General features: G+C 39.4%; 1 protein-coding gene across 2 annotated transcripts; it reads left to right on the plus strand.

The window, feature by feature from the left end:
- Positions 1 to 750: 750 nt before the first annotated feature.
- On the plus strand, positions 751 to 16381 carry noxa1 (NADPH oxidase activator 1). Of its 2 annotated transcripts, none has more exons than XM_030060333.1 (16): positions 751 to 824; positions 1452 to 1626; positions 2720 to 2802; positions 3678 to 3786; positions 5586 to 5720; positions 7133 to 7240; positions 7568 to 7627; positions 7718 to 7755; positions 8102 to 8240; positions 9016 to 9084; positions 9608 to 9692; positions 10934 to 11046; positions 12925 to 13085; positions 14238 to 14350; positions 15327 to 15446; positions 15628 to 16381. In XM_030060333.1, the coding sequence occupies exons 2-16, from the start codon at positions 1453 to 1455 to the stop codon at positions 15732 to 15734; spliced, it is 1614 nt and encodes a 537-aa protein (XP_029916193.1). In that variant the 5' UTR covers positions 751 to 824; position 1452; the 3' UTR covers positions 15735 to 16381. The 2 variants fall into 2 exon arrangements, with proteins under 2 accessions (XP_029916193.1, XP_029916192.1); XM_030060332.1 differs by having other exon boundaries at positions 14238 to 14346; positions 15323 to 15446.
- Positions 16382 to 16662: the final 281 nt, after the last annotated feature.

Consider the following 16662-nt stretch of genomic DNA (forward strand, 5'->3'; position numbering starts at 1 on the left):
CCGTCAACTAACTCCTTCATTACAAACACTGCATTGTCTGCACAGGCTTGTGAAACGGATGGCTGGCTATGCTCAGCAAAGGATTGCAGTAAATATTAGGTAACTTGGAAAATATGACTTTCAAAGAGAGGAGCCTTGAAGGAAGCAGAGTGGGATTATTTTCCTCCCCAGCTTCCTTATCTGAAACACTCCAAGTGAAATAAAGTTCAAGCTCAGTCTGAACAGATCTCATTCGATACTTCCTGCCCATTTCTGTGACCTTTATCCTGGGCCCTGACATCACCCATACAGAATACATATACCCATGAGTCAGTATAATACACTGTCTCAGGATTATAGTTCCATTTTAGTCCCAAATATGTAGCAATTCATTTATTTGAACCTATTTCAACCTGCTTCGACCTGGGAGGGGAGGGGTTGAAAATCAGTTTACTATTCTTATCTGTGATTGAGAGCTTGAGGCTGATGCACGAGCAATATGATTACAGAGAAAAGTAGGTCAGACACAAGATAACATAAGAGTTCAGCATAAAAACAGAATGTAAAATAAGTAATATAGAAACAGCATAATAGTGGTTTAAATATGGATTAGTACATTGTAAAGATGTTGAATAAGTAACATTTTTGCTTCCTCAGGTCTTATCTGGGGAATGTGGCAGGACAACTTCCTTGTGGCAGGAAGGCGGAGATTCCTGAGCGGCCGGTTTCAGCCTTTAAACCTGCCTGCACTTCCTCGTTGGCAGTGTGAGGAAGACAGCAGGCACCAAGGAAGACCTGGACACTGGAAACTAAACTCTCTGTCACTGCTGATTCAAGAGTGGAAGGTAAGCAGCCCTAACGCAGGAGCTTTAAAAGGTTTCTTGGGTAAAGCCTTCAGGTGGTGTGAACTGGATAATCTCCAGGTATGTTGTGAGGCTCAAGGAAGTACTTCCAGTAAAATAATGCAAGGGTGTTCCAGGTTATGATGATGGCTGTTTTCTCTGTACAGCAAAATCAAAATTCAAACTCAAACTTGTACTGTAATGTATAAGTAGCCAGTTTGATTTCAAAAGGCAGGCTACATATTTAAATTAGTGACTCTGTAGTGCCTAAATGACTCTATTAATAAATAATAATTGTTGTTGCTGTTATTATTCAGAACACTCATCAAAACACCATGTGAATTAAAGGATAAATGAAAACTGAGGTGATTCATGAAATTGAAAACAATAAGTAAAATGTTCTAATACAAAAAAATGGACAAAACAGGGCAGAGACACAGAATAGTTAAAACAAGAACATTTAAATGTCTCAGAATAACCTAATAATAACAATAATAATGATTTATTTATTATTAATCTTATTATTATTGTTATTATCATTCATTATGCATGTGAAATTCCTTAATAAGATGCTGTCACTTTTTCCAGAAGGTTGATGTTGGTATACATGACTGTGTGTCCTCTGTGCAGGATGCTGTACACTGAGCTGCTGCGCCTGTGGAATGAGGCGGTGAGGGCCGTGGATGCCAGGGACTGGCAGGGCGCCCTCGCCACGCTCGACCAGATCACCGAACCCACGTCTCGAATTCTGTTTGTCACCGCCTCCACTCACCTTGCCCTGGGACAGCTGGACCACGCCCTGCAGGTCCGTCTTCAGAACAGGCCTACTACTGTTACTACATGACACACAGTCATTTTGCATATTGATATCTATATCTTTGCTGATTAGTAGTCTTTTCATGTTCAACTTTATTTCAAGCCCTTAAAAAAAACTTTTTTTACGGTCTCAAAGGGATTTTATAGGAAAATGATCTCTTAATTGGGGACTGATATTAGCTGGTACCCAGAGCTGCTGCTGAGCTGCTCCCTCTCTGATACATTACTTAAGTCAAGGTGTAAGTACTTGTGCAACAATATACTTAAAGGGATAGTTCACCCATTCTGAAAACTGTGATATTCTCTGAGAATGTACAGACAAGTCCAGTTCACCTTGATTCAACTCTTTGTGGATAGCCATGACGCGGATGACTGAGAACCTACACAGACACATACGCACAGTTATGGGATTTTGTCCCCCTCACAAAAAAGGGGGAGGGGACATGTTTAGCCATGTTGGTCATACCAATCGATTGACAATCCTTACAACTTGTTTCTCATTGAAAAGGGGACTAATCAGGCTTTCTAACGGTATAAAAGACAAAACAATCGGCATTGTTAAATGGGAGAAATGATCAACTGAAAAAAATATTGCAGGGGATTTTGTCAAAAAAAAATTGGTCGCTTCCCACACAATTACTGGTGTCACTCATTCCAGAAATGCAGGATCCTTACAAGTTGTATCTCATTGGAAAGAGGACGAATCAGGCTTTACAACGGTATAAGATACAACACTATTGCGTATAAATAAAGGGGAGAAATTATAGACTGAAAAAGCGGTGCAGAACTTTTTTTGCCTAGTATATATGACTCACTGTCTGGAGGAATGGGCAGTGGATAAAGTGGTCACTGAGTGTGCATGTATATGTGGAGCATAGTGGTCAAATGCTCCTTCCAGAAGAAGGTCATAAGCTCAATCTTAGTAGCAGAGGTGCCCTTGGCCAGCCTCTGATCCCCTGCAGTACCTGCTCACTTACTGGAAATCAGTCTTTGCTGAACATTTGCTTTATGACGCCAATGTGACTGCATTGTATGACTCTGTCTTTGTGTGAAATGGGCCTTTTTCCTGGTGTGGTGTCCAGGCCTTGGACCAGACCATCGCCAAGGATGAACGTCTCGCCGTTGGCTTCTTTCAGAGATCTGCAGTACTGATGCAGCTTGACAGGTAGGCGGTTGCACTGTATCCCACTGCCAATTGCTTATGACAGATTGATTCATTCATCCAGCATCATGCTCCACAATACATGGAGGATTTTTATGACACAGTCATCAGCCCACAAGATCGCATCTGGCTTGTGACTCATTCATGAAGGGTTTGTTTCCAACTGAATGCTACCAGCATTCAGTTCAGATTCATAGCATCTACCAGTTAATATTCCAAGAAAAAAAACTCAGAATTTCTAAGATTAAAGTCATAAATTAATAATAATAATTTAAAAAAAAAAAACTAATAAATTTGCTATTAATGCTAAAAATGCTTGAAAATTTTTGAGATTTGGAATTCACAAATTTGCAAGAAAAAAAACTTGTTTACTTATACTCTGGGATTTAATAAGAAGGAAATCCTGGTGATTTGAGCCCAGAATCACAATCTTCTCATCAGCATCTGGACTTTGAAGAGACATTGCTGGGACTTGGGCCGATTCAGAAGAGAATATTATTGTGATTCTGGGCTAAAATCAGCAGGATTTCCTTCTTAATAAATCCCATTGCAAAGTAGAATTTGATGAGGCCATCAGCTGCAGGCCTGATACACAGCGAGCAGCAGCATCTGCAGTGTGCGGCTGATCCAGCCTCGCAAAGTCAAGACATGTGGCTCCTTGCCAAAAAGGAGCTCTTTCTTGTAAATTTGCGACTTTATGATCTCAGATTTTTCTTTTCTGTTTTTTTTTTTTTTTGGAAATATTACCCCTCTCCCCCAGTTCCATCATTTTTTCCCCCTACAATAGCACTAATATGTCATCATACTTCTTATACATGCTTGTTTTTCAGCCTCAGTATTTGCCTGTTTCTGTGTTTTCTACCTGGCTGTTTGTCCAGGCTGGAGGACGCTCTGTCAGACTGCATCTGGGCCCAGAAACACATGAGAGGGAACATGGTCATCGACTACAGACAGCTGGGGCTGCGATACAAATTGTACAGCTGGCAGGTCCGACACCATCTCTCACACAAACACATCTCTTCCCCTCTGTGATCACACACACATTGCATCACACGCCTGCACTGAGGAAACACCGGCCCTCTAGCATGCCTTTCATGACACATTATCTCACTACTGAAAAAGAAATATGATCCCACAAGGTCTGAAAGAGCCAAAGAGTGGAAACGGAGAAATGCGTTTGTGTCATCGCCCCCATTGTGTGCCTCAAACACGAGATGCACCTGAGAACTAACAAAGCTTCATTGATGGAGGCTGAAAAAGTCATGCAATATTGAATATAAAAAAAAAAAAATCAAACATTTCTCACAGTGTAGATAAAACATATCATAGCTTCCAAGAGAATGTGCACCTGTGCCTGCAGCCTTTCACTAAGCTTTTCACTGCTAAATTGTGCTCCAGCATAGTTATAATGCTTACAGCTGGAGTTTAATTAATATATTGGGTCGATAATGGCCTTTTATAAAAATCATCTCTGCCCACGGCTGTTTTCTTCACCTCTTCTACAATGGATATGAGGCAGTTTTTTAATTACATATTTATTATAGGGTTGATCAATGCTCGTCTATGGGAAGACCTTAACCTGAAGTAGTCGTAATGCATTACTGTTATCAGTCTGGCTTTAAAATCGGGTTTAGAGGTCACTGACATTTCAGTTTAGTCAGAAAAGCAATCTTTTATTCAGCTATTGTCTTTGGGACTTCTCTCTGGCAGAGGTGTACATTCTGTTGTGTGGATTTCCAAGTGTGACAGAGAACAGTCTGATCTGATCAATACTTGGTAGGTAGCCAGATACCGATCATGACTTTTTTAAAGCAAGAAGAAAAATCCAACTCATCTCTTTCGTGATGCTCATCTTTGCATATCGTTTCACTTCTGGCTTTATTTTTCATATCAGTGCATAAATGCAATACTGCTTGGCATCCTACTTGAAACTCTGGATGTCAGAGCTTCTCACCAGAAGAGTTATTTCAATGTAGGCAAAGTTAATTACTGTGATAAATTACCTATGCCATCCAAGTTTCAAGTCCCTGGAAGTTAAGTTTATATAGGATCCTTAATCACTCTTATAGTTTCAAAGGATTTTGTGAAAGATCACAAGAAGCAGAAACAGAGAGCCCCTTGCAGGCCAGCTAGGAGCCAACTATTAGCTCAAAACAAAGACAGCCAGTGATGTTAAATTATGTTAAACTGTAAGCTGATTTTGGTACCTCAATGGAAACAGCAAGCAGACACCTTAAACAGTATAACATGCTTTTGGAATTGGTCATGTAATGTATTAATGTAAAGTATGCATGAATACACCATATTTTAATTTTACCATTTCTATGTTTGAACCACCATGGGAAAACATGTATTATGCCAGAATTTATCCCCTAAATTGTCCTCTTCTCGGGGTAGAAAATCATCTGAAACAGCAGTTTGAGCATCATGGGCTACTCCCATGAGAGTAGGAGTGCTGCTATTGAAGTCCCATGTGGAAAGGCAGACAAAAAATGAATGGGTTGATTTCCAGCTGAAGGATTTGCAAAGCCATTGATAGATCTGTAGCACAGCTATAGTTTACGCAAATAATAAAATCACATCTTCACAATAGAAAAGAGCAAGCAAACTCATTAAGTCCTATAGTAATCCAGTAAAGGGGTTATATAACATCATGCAAAATATGACAATAAAATACTGCTTTGTCATTTGCTTTCATGACTTGTTGCGTGCATTGGGTGCAATTAAAAACTATTCACACAACAGCACATGTAAGACAGACTGATCATAAATGTAAATGTCTGCAGGTGTTATATAATGCAGCAGCTGTGTACTGTCGGATGGGCCAGTGGGATCAGGCAAGGGAAGTGCTGCTGTCGGCCTCCCAGGAAAGAGGAGGGGGTCGAGGTGGACAGATGGAACTAGCTTTGGACAGTGTCTTGGTGAGTACTGAAACTTGCAAAACTCTCTGGAAAGTATATGAGTCTGACTTTAATGACAAAATACCAAATTCCCTCATTTTGTCCTCATGAGGAGCAGATGTCCCCAAAAGGATAGAAAACTCAGGAAAATCCTCCAAAGTGAGGGCATTTGGATGAATATCTCATCTACATTGGGAGGTTCCACAGGGCTCTGTTCTAGGGCCAGTGCTTTTTAATTTCTATATGGTTCCCTTAGGAAGTATCATCAGAAAACACAATATTAACTTTGATCAGTGCACGGATGATACACAGTTGTATTGGGCCCTTTCACCAGATGACCTCTTTAATTAAACTGCATAGAAGATTTAAACCAGCAGTGTCAGGCTCATGTTAGGTAATGAGACCTCATAATGGCCGAATTATTTTTTGTGACATCTCAGATTTCAGTTCTCAGAAGTTTTTCAGCTTCTGTCAAGTAAATAAAATCAAACAGAGACCCTGGTAGTGGGAAGTGAAATCCAGACAAAACATTTTATCTGTTCTTTCAAACTCTTTAGGCCCTATCTTACACCTGGCGCAAAAAGGTGCAAAGCAGCACAAAGTGTGACACAATTGTCTTTGCCAGTTTGCTAGTTTCCAACCGGCGCAGTTGTCATTTTCCCATTCAGCGCCTGGGTTGTGTTAATAGTAAATGCACTTGCACTCATCTCACCCATGTGTGTGTTGGCCTTCTGGTGAATTGCTATCATGAGACGACTGACCAACAAAAACAGGTTTGAGGTCAGTGGTGCAGTTTTCACTGTTATTTTAAGGTGCATATCAAGATAGTAATGGGCCCCTACAGAGGTAGGTGCCAATACGCATCCACTCTGCTTGTTCCACACACAGGGATGCCTACTTCACCTCAGGGAGCGTCAGTGGTGTCCTGCTGTTGTCATAGATGATCTGCTCGTGTACTTTCACTTTGTACACAAGCAGATCCATTTCCTGTGCAAAGAAGCCTTCCTTCTTACCTGGAAAATCCACCATTATAATAGCAATCCACCAAGGTGTGACACACCTGGCTTTTCAGGGGAATGGGGAGATGGCATTGGTTTATTGCATGTTATGCCCAAAACACACCCATGATTAATGATTAATGAAGAGACCAAGTGCAACCCTTTTGAACCAGGCACCTGGTTGGACACGTCTGAAATGCACTTGCACCATGCTCTACAGACTGTGAGCTTAGATCATTAAAATAGAGCCCTTTATGTCTTAAAGCAAAAGGGAAATTAAAATGTCTTGGACTTATTTTTGATTCAAATCTTGCTTTAGAGAAACAAGCAAACACTTTTGTAGTGTCACCAAAACTACTTTTCATCATCGACATAACATATCATAACATGTGTGTGTGTGTGTGTGTGTGTGTGTGTGTGTGTGTGTGAGAGTAGAGGGAGGAGGTCCTGGCTCCTCTCCTGGTGCCTGAAGGGGAGGTGTTTCGCCCCAGGAAGCAGGACGTGGAGCAGCTCCAACAGAGAGACTTCCTGGGCAAAGCAAAGGTACAGCATCCCAGTGTCGAATGCACATGATTCCTGTACCATTGCATCATGGGTGTCAAAGATCAACCAAACTTCTGGATAAATTGATTTTGAGAATAAAAAAAAACAAAAAAAACTCAGGACCAGTATTTCCTCTAAGCTGAGAGTACATTTAATAATTTATCTGACAATGATAATATCTTTTCAGTCATCAGTCATTGCTCCATTTTATTAGTTACACCAGCTGGGAAGATTTGGTGACACATCATGTCATAGCTTGGGGTTTATTCAGCTGACTTAATGATTACTGAATTTATTATAGATACTCAGATATGACTCTCCTTCAAGGTAATTTCCTCCATGATTCCCAACGATGACTTTGGAGGCTTTGAGCCACTGAGGATGCAGGTAAGACTAACCATAAAATCCAGAATAGTTTGAAACGGATCATTTTGCTTGTCATTTCTCCTCCTGACTGTCCCTCTGTCCTCTCAACAGAAACCTGGTTTCTATGAGCCCAAAGTGGAAGGAGCTCAGTGAGTATTACCACTAAGATGGGATATAAAACCTAACATGGAGGCAATATAATGATCTGGGCTGTGAATGTTACTCTGAAATGATAAAAGTACTGCAAATACTAAAATCTAGTAGTACCACTACCACAACTGCGTCTACTGTTATGGCCACTATTATTTATATTATTACTATTAAAACTGGTAGTATTATCATTGCTGTGACTACTACTACCATTTCTACCTGCATGACTGTTGGTATTACTGCTATTACTCCTACAACTGCTGCTGCTATTAATAGCAATAATAACAACTCACATACTGATAGCACATTTTATCTGTGAATGTGAATTTCTTCACTACTTGTTAGGAACTCTCGTTACATGCGTGTGAAGGTCCCTTACATGAGCCGGGGCCCCGGTCAGCTGACGGTGCCGGGAGGGGTCATGGTCTTTATATTCAACGAGGAGGACCGGGATGGGATGGTCAGCGTCATATATGATGGCCAGGTGAGAAAGAAGACAAGCCTCTGCATTTTGAGTGAGCTGAACACAGTGTATTCTCATAAACTACCATTCTCAGTTAAGATGGTTACAGACCAGAGCTGGCAGCTTTATGCTTATATGTAGAAGAAACTTATGAAACAGCTTGAGGATTTTCCTCTATATGCTCCTGTTGGGAACTGCTGGCATTAATATTCAAACAGTGCCGTCCCTACATATTTTGGAGCCCCAGGCAAAAAAATCATTTGGAGGTGCCATTGTTTTCAATGTTCAATGTTCAATGTTTCCAAAAGGTGAACCATCCATCTTCCATCTATCTATCTATCTATCTATCTGTCTATCTGTCTATGTATGTGTGTGTGTGTGTGTGTGTGTGTGTGTGTGTGTGGATAGATAGATATTAATATTTATTTATTTATTTATTCATTTATTTATTTATTTGGGGGAATTTTTAGCAATTTGCTAGTAATCCTTTATTTTTTTTTGTCTAATTTTCATTTCTTTTTTTCTGATTTTTTTTCTAATTGTCAGGTCATTCCTTGTCTTGCGATTCTTACTTCATTTTTTTTTTTTTTTTTTTTTTTCCAAATTTATATGCCATTTTGTACTTTTGTACTTTCCCTTTTTTGGTCATCTCCAGTTATTTTCTTGTCATTTTTTTTTTTTTGTAAATAATTTTCTAATAATTTTCTCTCAAATATTGTGTTCATAATGCTCATGTCATTTCTTGCTCAATTGTTTGCATGAGTCTAATTCTTAGCTCTTGACCTCTCTTTTTCAGAGAGGTCTTCTGCCCGTGTCCCTGCTGGAGCCCGCAGATGTCAAGACGTCCAAAGGGAAAAAGGAGAATGTAATGTTTTTTGTCCATATCCATGTGTCTATATATATATCTATATCTATATCTATCTATCTGTCTATATATATGTGTGTGAGTGTGTGTGTGTGTGTGTGTAATATATATATATATATATATATATATATATATAAATATATATACTGGGGCTCAACTTTGGTCTTTAGTCAGTGCCTTCTACAGATTGGCCACTATTAGATCACGCTGAGCACAGCTTTATCTCGACTTCCCCCCCGATGCTTAGCAAGAAAACTGTCGTGTCAGAGAAAATAGTTGGTTTTCTGAAAATGCCCTGAGATCCCTGCTGCGTTTAAAGCCTCTTGACCAAGACACTTACGGTACAAGTTCACTCCATTCACTTCCACAAAAGATGTCAGATTGCCACTGGAAAAATTCAATACTCTTTAGGTTTTTCTTTTTTCTTTTTTTTTCTTTTTTTTCTTTTCTTTTTTTTTTTTTTTGAAAACAGATGAAATGAATTGCTGTGGTATTGACCCCGCTGTCTCAACTACTTCCACAGAGATTTCCCAGTGGGATCCCCCTCCCACCAGGTCTCAAGCCGCCCACTCGCCCAGAGATGCCCAGCCCTGCAGCGCCCCCTCCAGGTAGATGACTTACATTCCTCCCTGTCCTCCCACTCTACTCCCTCTAATGTCGTCATGCCTTATGGGGAAAAAGACCTTTTCACCTTTTTCCTTACATTTTCTCATGCTACACATGATTGTTGTTTTATTTATTGTCAGACACTGTGGCTTTGCTGCTGTTGGTTGCTTATAATGTTTCTGATCAAGGAATTTAGGTTTTCTATTATTGCACCCTTAAACCATTCTGGAAAATCATGCTTGCTGAGTGCTGGAAATGGAAATTTAATGAGGGTTTTTGAAGGACTTTGCTGTTATTCAATATCTTTAAATCTGACCATTTACATTTCAAAAATGAAGTATTCAGTACTCAGTATTGGAGGAACAGACCCAGAAACAACTTTTAGACCAAAGAAGAAAGCATCTCCATTTGGGTTGTGAGTCTTTGGCTTGGCACAGATCCAGTGTGACTTGCAATTCACTAGTTGGCAGTTCAGTTTAAATTTGGAGTTCACAATGTGATTCAGCATTGTTAGCCCACTTTTTATATCCATTAAATGAACATGAGCAATAATGTAGATTATCTGTTTTCTTTTGAAATGTGGAAATCAACAGAATTACCCGAAACACTTTCAATTCTGACCAAAAAGTGCCACAATTCATTCTATTGTGTTGCATCAACACAGCGTGTTTCTTAAGAACTGTGAAGGATTTGATTTTTTATTTATTTATTTCAGAAGCAGAAGCAGAATCAGAAATATTTTATTGCTCCTGAGAGGAAATTGGGTCAGTTTTAATTGCTCAAATTCTCAAGAGAAGAATGTGTTAGGAGCACAAATTAAATTATAAGAAATATTATAAATATAAAAATATGTGCATTCATCCTTCTTGTGCATTAATCCTTTATTTAGCCAGGAACTGAAATACAAAATGTCTTCTTCCTGAGAGTCAAGGTGTGGCATTATTGGTTCAGACCAAAGTCAGGGAGATTTCTCTCTTTTAGCAGATTGATACAATGAACAAATCCTTGCACCCCTGAATTCATGCATTCATGTGTTAAAGCACATCAAAATATCTCTCTTGGTCATTTCTGCGACACAAATGTGATGAATCAAACTGCATCACCATCATGTCCTCACACTGACTTGACAGATCTCAGTTTTAACAAAAGATAATGCCGGCAAACTGATGTAACCTTAGATCAAAATGTTTATTTCCAGTATTTCCATGTGCATCAAACTGTTGTCCATGTATTTTCTGTGCAGCACGTGCCGTCGCAGATACACCACCTCCGTCTTACATCAATGCCACCCTGCCGCCCCTCCTGGCCACAGAGCCACCCAAGTACACAGCCAACGCAAGCAGCCCGCGCAAGCAGGTACCCTACGCTTAGCAAAAGCCAGATTTATGTGTGTAAGCTGCAAGGCTGACTCTTGTCTGAGTTCTTTTCCTCTGGGATCCAGCTTATGACACACAAACATGGTCTTCTCCCTTTTTACCCAGTCTAAATATAACGGGATTGTGTGGACTTTTGGATAAAATGCTTTGTAAGGCTTGAATAGGGAGAATGCTGATGTGTCCTGATTAAGTCACCGCGATGCTCAAGGGAGGCCGAGGTAGTCTGCGTTTGGATATAAATATTCGTGGAACTATCCGAGAGTAGCTTTTGTGCCTCCGCATGCCGGAGTGGCCTGAATTATCTCTGAAAAGAAAAAAAAAATCTCTCTTATTCTCATGCCAAATAAGTAATGGACTTCCTGTCCCACATTTGAAATGCATGTTTGTCTCCACCAAGGTTACTCAGGAAGATTTCAGTGAGGGCGTTCAGGAAAGTGATCTCCGTTCTCAGCCCACAGCCGGTGATCATGGCAACCCGCTGCTTCTTAAACAAAAGAGGAGAACAAAGCACCTCTGTTGAGTTAACAACACAGTTTAAGGATCTTGATGGAGCTGTGAGGCTGCCACAGATGTTGCTCAGTTTGACTGGCTCAAGCAGAGTCATTTTTTAATCACTGTATCTGATTCACTTGATTACTTGCATGTACAGGAAAGTGTCTTGATAGCAGTGACACAGAGACACCCTGACATGTTGACAGCTTACAGAGTCTGGTAGCACTAACATACAGAAGGAGGACATCAGGAGCTCTATACACACTACACACACATTCAACATTCCCACTGCGGCTTGAAACGTCATACCATTTTATCATTTTATCCCCTGGTTCCCCTGGTGTATTTTCTACATCAGAGACCTAAATGCAGTCAGCAAATAGGTTTGGTCCATTTTATTCAGAGGGCTAAATTTATCTTGTAGATTAACTTTTTTTTTTTTTTTGAAGGCCAGCATCTGTGGACTGAAGCTGTTGGTAGGTGATATTTAGTGCTGATATTCAGTATCTGTATCTGTCGGTGTACTTGACCATTTTCAACAGTTTTTCTCTCAACTTTTAATCCGGAACTGGTATTGCTAATCTACTTCTACCACTATGACGAAGTACAGCATTATAACACAGTTTAATGTAGTAGCATAACATATTTATCCACATGTATGATTCAGATTAAATATCACATTATGATTAGTTCAGGTTAAGGGCTTGTCATAGACAACCAGTGTAGTGTTGATCTATGAAATCTGAGCAAATTCACTTGATTACTTGCAAAATATGGGAACAAGGGCAATGAGAAAATTCGCAAAAAAGTGCGACAATATTAGTGAATAAATAGCAAAAAAACAAAAAAACAAAACAAAAACAAACAAACAAAAAAGCCGGAAAATTAGCATAAAAGATCACCAGAAAACATGCACAAAAATAGCAGTACTCTATAAAGTACATTTAAAATTATTAAAATTATATATTTATATGTCAGATTCATAATGATTGACTGACATCAGATTTATTGTGTTTAAATGCATGTGAAACCTTGAGCAAATTCAACTGATTTCATTCCGACACATGGAAAAAAGGTGAAAAAAAACAAACCAAGAAAATTACAGCTAAATGATTAAGAAAGCACTAAAGAGTTACAGCAAAATTACATTAACATTCAAAGAAAAAAAAATGCAAAAAAAAATAATGTGAATTTCATTAAGGGGATGAAATAAAGCCTTTCAAAATAAAACCCCTCCTGTGGGCTCCTGGGTTTCAGTATCAGAAGTGGACCACACTGTCATTTTTAATGAGACGCTAATACACCCTAACTGTGGGTTTTTGCTGTATTTTCAGTGTTTTGAAATGCTTTCCCACTTTGTTGCCAGCTTGCAGGCGCAGTCCAGGGAGCCGAGGCGAGCTCTGTGGTTGTGAAGGTCCACTACAGATACACTGTGGCCCTGTCCGTCCCACTGGACACAACATACAGTGAACTGCAGGAGCGCATCGCACACAAATTGGGCCAGCCAGCCGCTCAGTTGCGCCTCAGGTAGCAGCAGGCCTGCCAACCCACTTCTGTCACCTTGAATTTCAACAAGTGATGCTTCATCTAAAAATATCCTCCTCTTTGTCCACCCCGTCTTGTGGGTCCACTCTCTGTTCTCATTCTCTCCTGCTGCTGCGTCTCCATCTGAAGGATATCGTTTCATTGTGGAAAATATGTTAACTTATGTTGAGAGGTTGATACCCAGAAAACCCATGTGGCTGTGGCCCTCATCCACAGTGGCTTACAAAGAGCGAGCAGGTAGTGGCTCAGTGTACTGCTGAGAAACAGGGGTGGTGATGGGGGGTCACCTGCACCCGAGCCACGTAAGACATCAAATCTCACAAAAGAAGGCTCAGACACTGAGATTTAAAAAAGCATTTATAATTTGACAAAAAGTGAAAAGTGAAGACAAAGAAAGTTTAAGCAAATGTTTCTGTCTCTCATCATTGCTGCTCTGGTGGTAAAGGGATAGTTCATCCATTTTGAAAAATGTGATATTATTTCACTCCCCCCCAGCTGTTGTGTAGGACAGTAGTGGTGCTATCTTCCTCTCATTGTTACTGAGTGCTGGATACTGGCTGGATGCTCCAAATGCTAACTGTTAGCCTGCTGACACTGAGATGGACTTCCCCCCAGCTAACAGTCTTAAAAATAGCTGCCTTAATCCGAGGGTCCTGTGGCTTCCTCACTCTTTACACTGCGCCACTCCTTGTCTCATACTGATGCTAAAGGGTGCCTTTGGCTTCTGATAGGTGCCTTTTGCATCGTTTATCGGACAGAGAAGGGTGCCTTTGGCGTCACGCAGAAGGTGGTGACTAAGCATTGCTATTTGATGCAATGGGGATGAGAACAGGCAGGGTAAAAACACACTGTTCAATCAGAACTTTGGATAACACATCATACACAGGTGGGGACTAATCTTGGACCTTGTAGCTGTGGGACACTTTCAACTGTTATGCCACCCTGCTGCCCCATGATTAGTTCTGCTGTTAATAGTTTTGCAGTTTTAAGGTTGATGATAAGAAAACAGAGAATTTCATCTTGGCAACGGAGCTAAATTGTTCTTTTGCTCCCCTCCCTCCCCTGCCTCATATCCTCTGACATCTCTCTGCATGACACCCTCATGTTCCCACTCGGCTCCCTTCCCCTGTGCAGACAGAAACAGCATGGCTCCCAGGTGCTGAGGCCTCTGGGTGGGGTGGAGGAGGCAGGTGGCACCCTGATGGAGGTGGCTGAGGCTGGTAGAGCCACCCTGTGGTGCCAGGTACGTCCTCCTGCTCAAACACAACATCCACACTGAGCTGACATGTAACATATATACATGACATATAGCTGACATATTAATGTGCTTAAGCTGCCACAAGGCAATGCTCTTCCCCAGCAACATCCTGCTTCACATTCCTGCAGGTAAAACATTCAGAGCAGTGGTGCTTCCTCAGCACATAAGTAAGAAATTTAAAAATTAGTAAAAAATAAATAAATAAATAAATAAATAAATAAATAAATAAATATATATATACAATAAAATGACCAGAAAATTTGAAAACAGTAGAAGAAATTACACTTAAAATAATTAGGAAATTTACAAATAAATTAGTAAAAATGACACAAAAATATATTTATAACATTTTAATTATATATTTAAAAATATAATACAAGAAACAATTCCATAAAATTACCACAAGATTATACCAAAATGTTTTAATTAGCAAACAATATGTAAATAATAAATGAATAAATGAAAAGAAATACAAATAATACAATTAAATAAAAATACAATGATCAGTATAAAAGTTTAGTTAGTAATTAGTATAAAAAATACAAAAACACAAAAAATGTAATAAAAAAATTAAATATATTTATGATTATTTTAATTGTATAATTAAGAACATAATACAAGAAAAAATACCATAAAATTACAACAAAATTACACAAAATTTTAAAATCAGTAAATAAAAGTGCAAAATTACAATACAATTATCAGACAATTTGCAAAAACTGTACATGGAAAAATTACACAGAATATATGTATAGTTATTGTAATTATATATTTCAAAATAAAATACAAAATAAAATACAAGAAAATTACACAAAAAGGTAACAATTTACAAGAAAATGAAGTGAATTTTGTGAATTTTGAGAGGGTGATATAAAACCGCAGAAAATAAAAGCCCACCCAACGTGCTCTTGGATTTCAAAATGTTAATCCTTCCCTCCATGTTGGTGGGCTGTGTTTTCAGACAGAGGAGCCCCTGCACAACCGTGCCATCCTGTACCATATGGTGGCGCTGTATGACTATGCTGCCCAGGGCCCAGAGGACCTGGAGTTCAGCGAGGGAGACACCATCGACATTCTGGGCGAAGGTGAGGGCGGCAGTTCAACCACGCGCTGAATGACTTGGCAGTGGAATAATGAAAAATGCCTTCATTGCAAAAGCTGTGTGCTTTCTCTCACTCCATCCAGATGTTTATACCAGTGCCTCTCTCTCTCTCTCTCTCTCTCTCTCTCTCTCTCTCTCTCTCTCTCTCTCTCTCTCTCTCCTAGTGAATGAGGAGTGGCTGGAGGGACACTGTGCAGGGAACATAGGCATCTTCCCCAGCTGCTTTGCCTACAGGGAAAACCCCAATATCACAGAGAGCAGCCAGTTATAACCAGACTGAGTCACACCGATGTCATCTAAGATGCACTTTGAACTTCATTTACCAGTAAACACCCCATGTCCTACTCCTACAATAATCTTATAGTGTGTCTGTGGTCCTCAGTAGTGACTTTATCATACTTTATGTCATCTTATCCCCGTCGTATCACAATAATACGTGTGTGTCTGTGGTAATCAGAAATGACTTTATAGTGACCTTATTATACTTAAATGTATTTATGATCCTTGTTGTATCACTACAATATTGAGATGATATTCCTTTACAATGGGTCTGTGATCTACATAGGAATATGATAGGAGATTTAAAAACTGGAACTTAGAGATTTTTCAGTATATGGTATCATGTTACTTTACACAGCACAGAAAATATCATATACTTGTCACATACATACACATATCTCAGCTTGATGGACCTACATAATGGACAAAAAATCCCTGCAGTGTATTTAAAATAGATAGAGTAATGCCCATGAACCATTTAATGTTTTTGCTTGTGTGTTTGTTTGAGTGGCTGGTAAGTCATCTTTTCACTGTCACTGTCTTCTTGAAAAATGCATACAGCCCAGCCGAAGCTAACTGAGACAGCTCCACCACTCAGTTGCTACACCCTCTGATCTCATTTCATTATTATTTATTGATATTGACCCATTTGTGTTCTTTTGTGTTCTTCTTTGTTTTCTTGTTTCATATTGAAAAAAGTGAGAATCAATAAAGCTGAATCAAATCCTAAACAGAGGACACTCTTGTTGTGTTCTTTTTTTTTAATGTATCTTGCAGCCAGTAAATGGACACCAAAAACATTTATGGTGCAGTCAAATAAGCTGGTCAGCTTTTCTTTTTTTTTTTTTTTTACCTATTCTTTCTTTTATACCAAGAAAATTATTAAAATGAGCAAGAAAAAATACACGAAAAAGCCCAGA

This window comes from Myripristis murdjan, chromosome 9 (assembly GCF_902150065.1).
Source record: "Myripristis murdjan chromosome 9, fMyrMur1.1, whole genome shotgun sequence".
Lineage (NCBI taxonomy): Eukaryota > Metazoa > Chordata > Actinopteri > Holocentriformes > Holocentridae > Myripristis > Myripristis murdjan.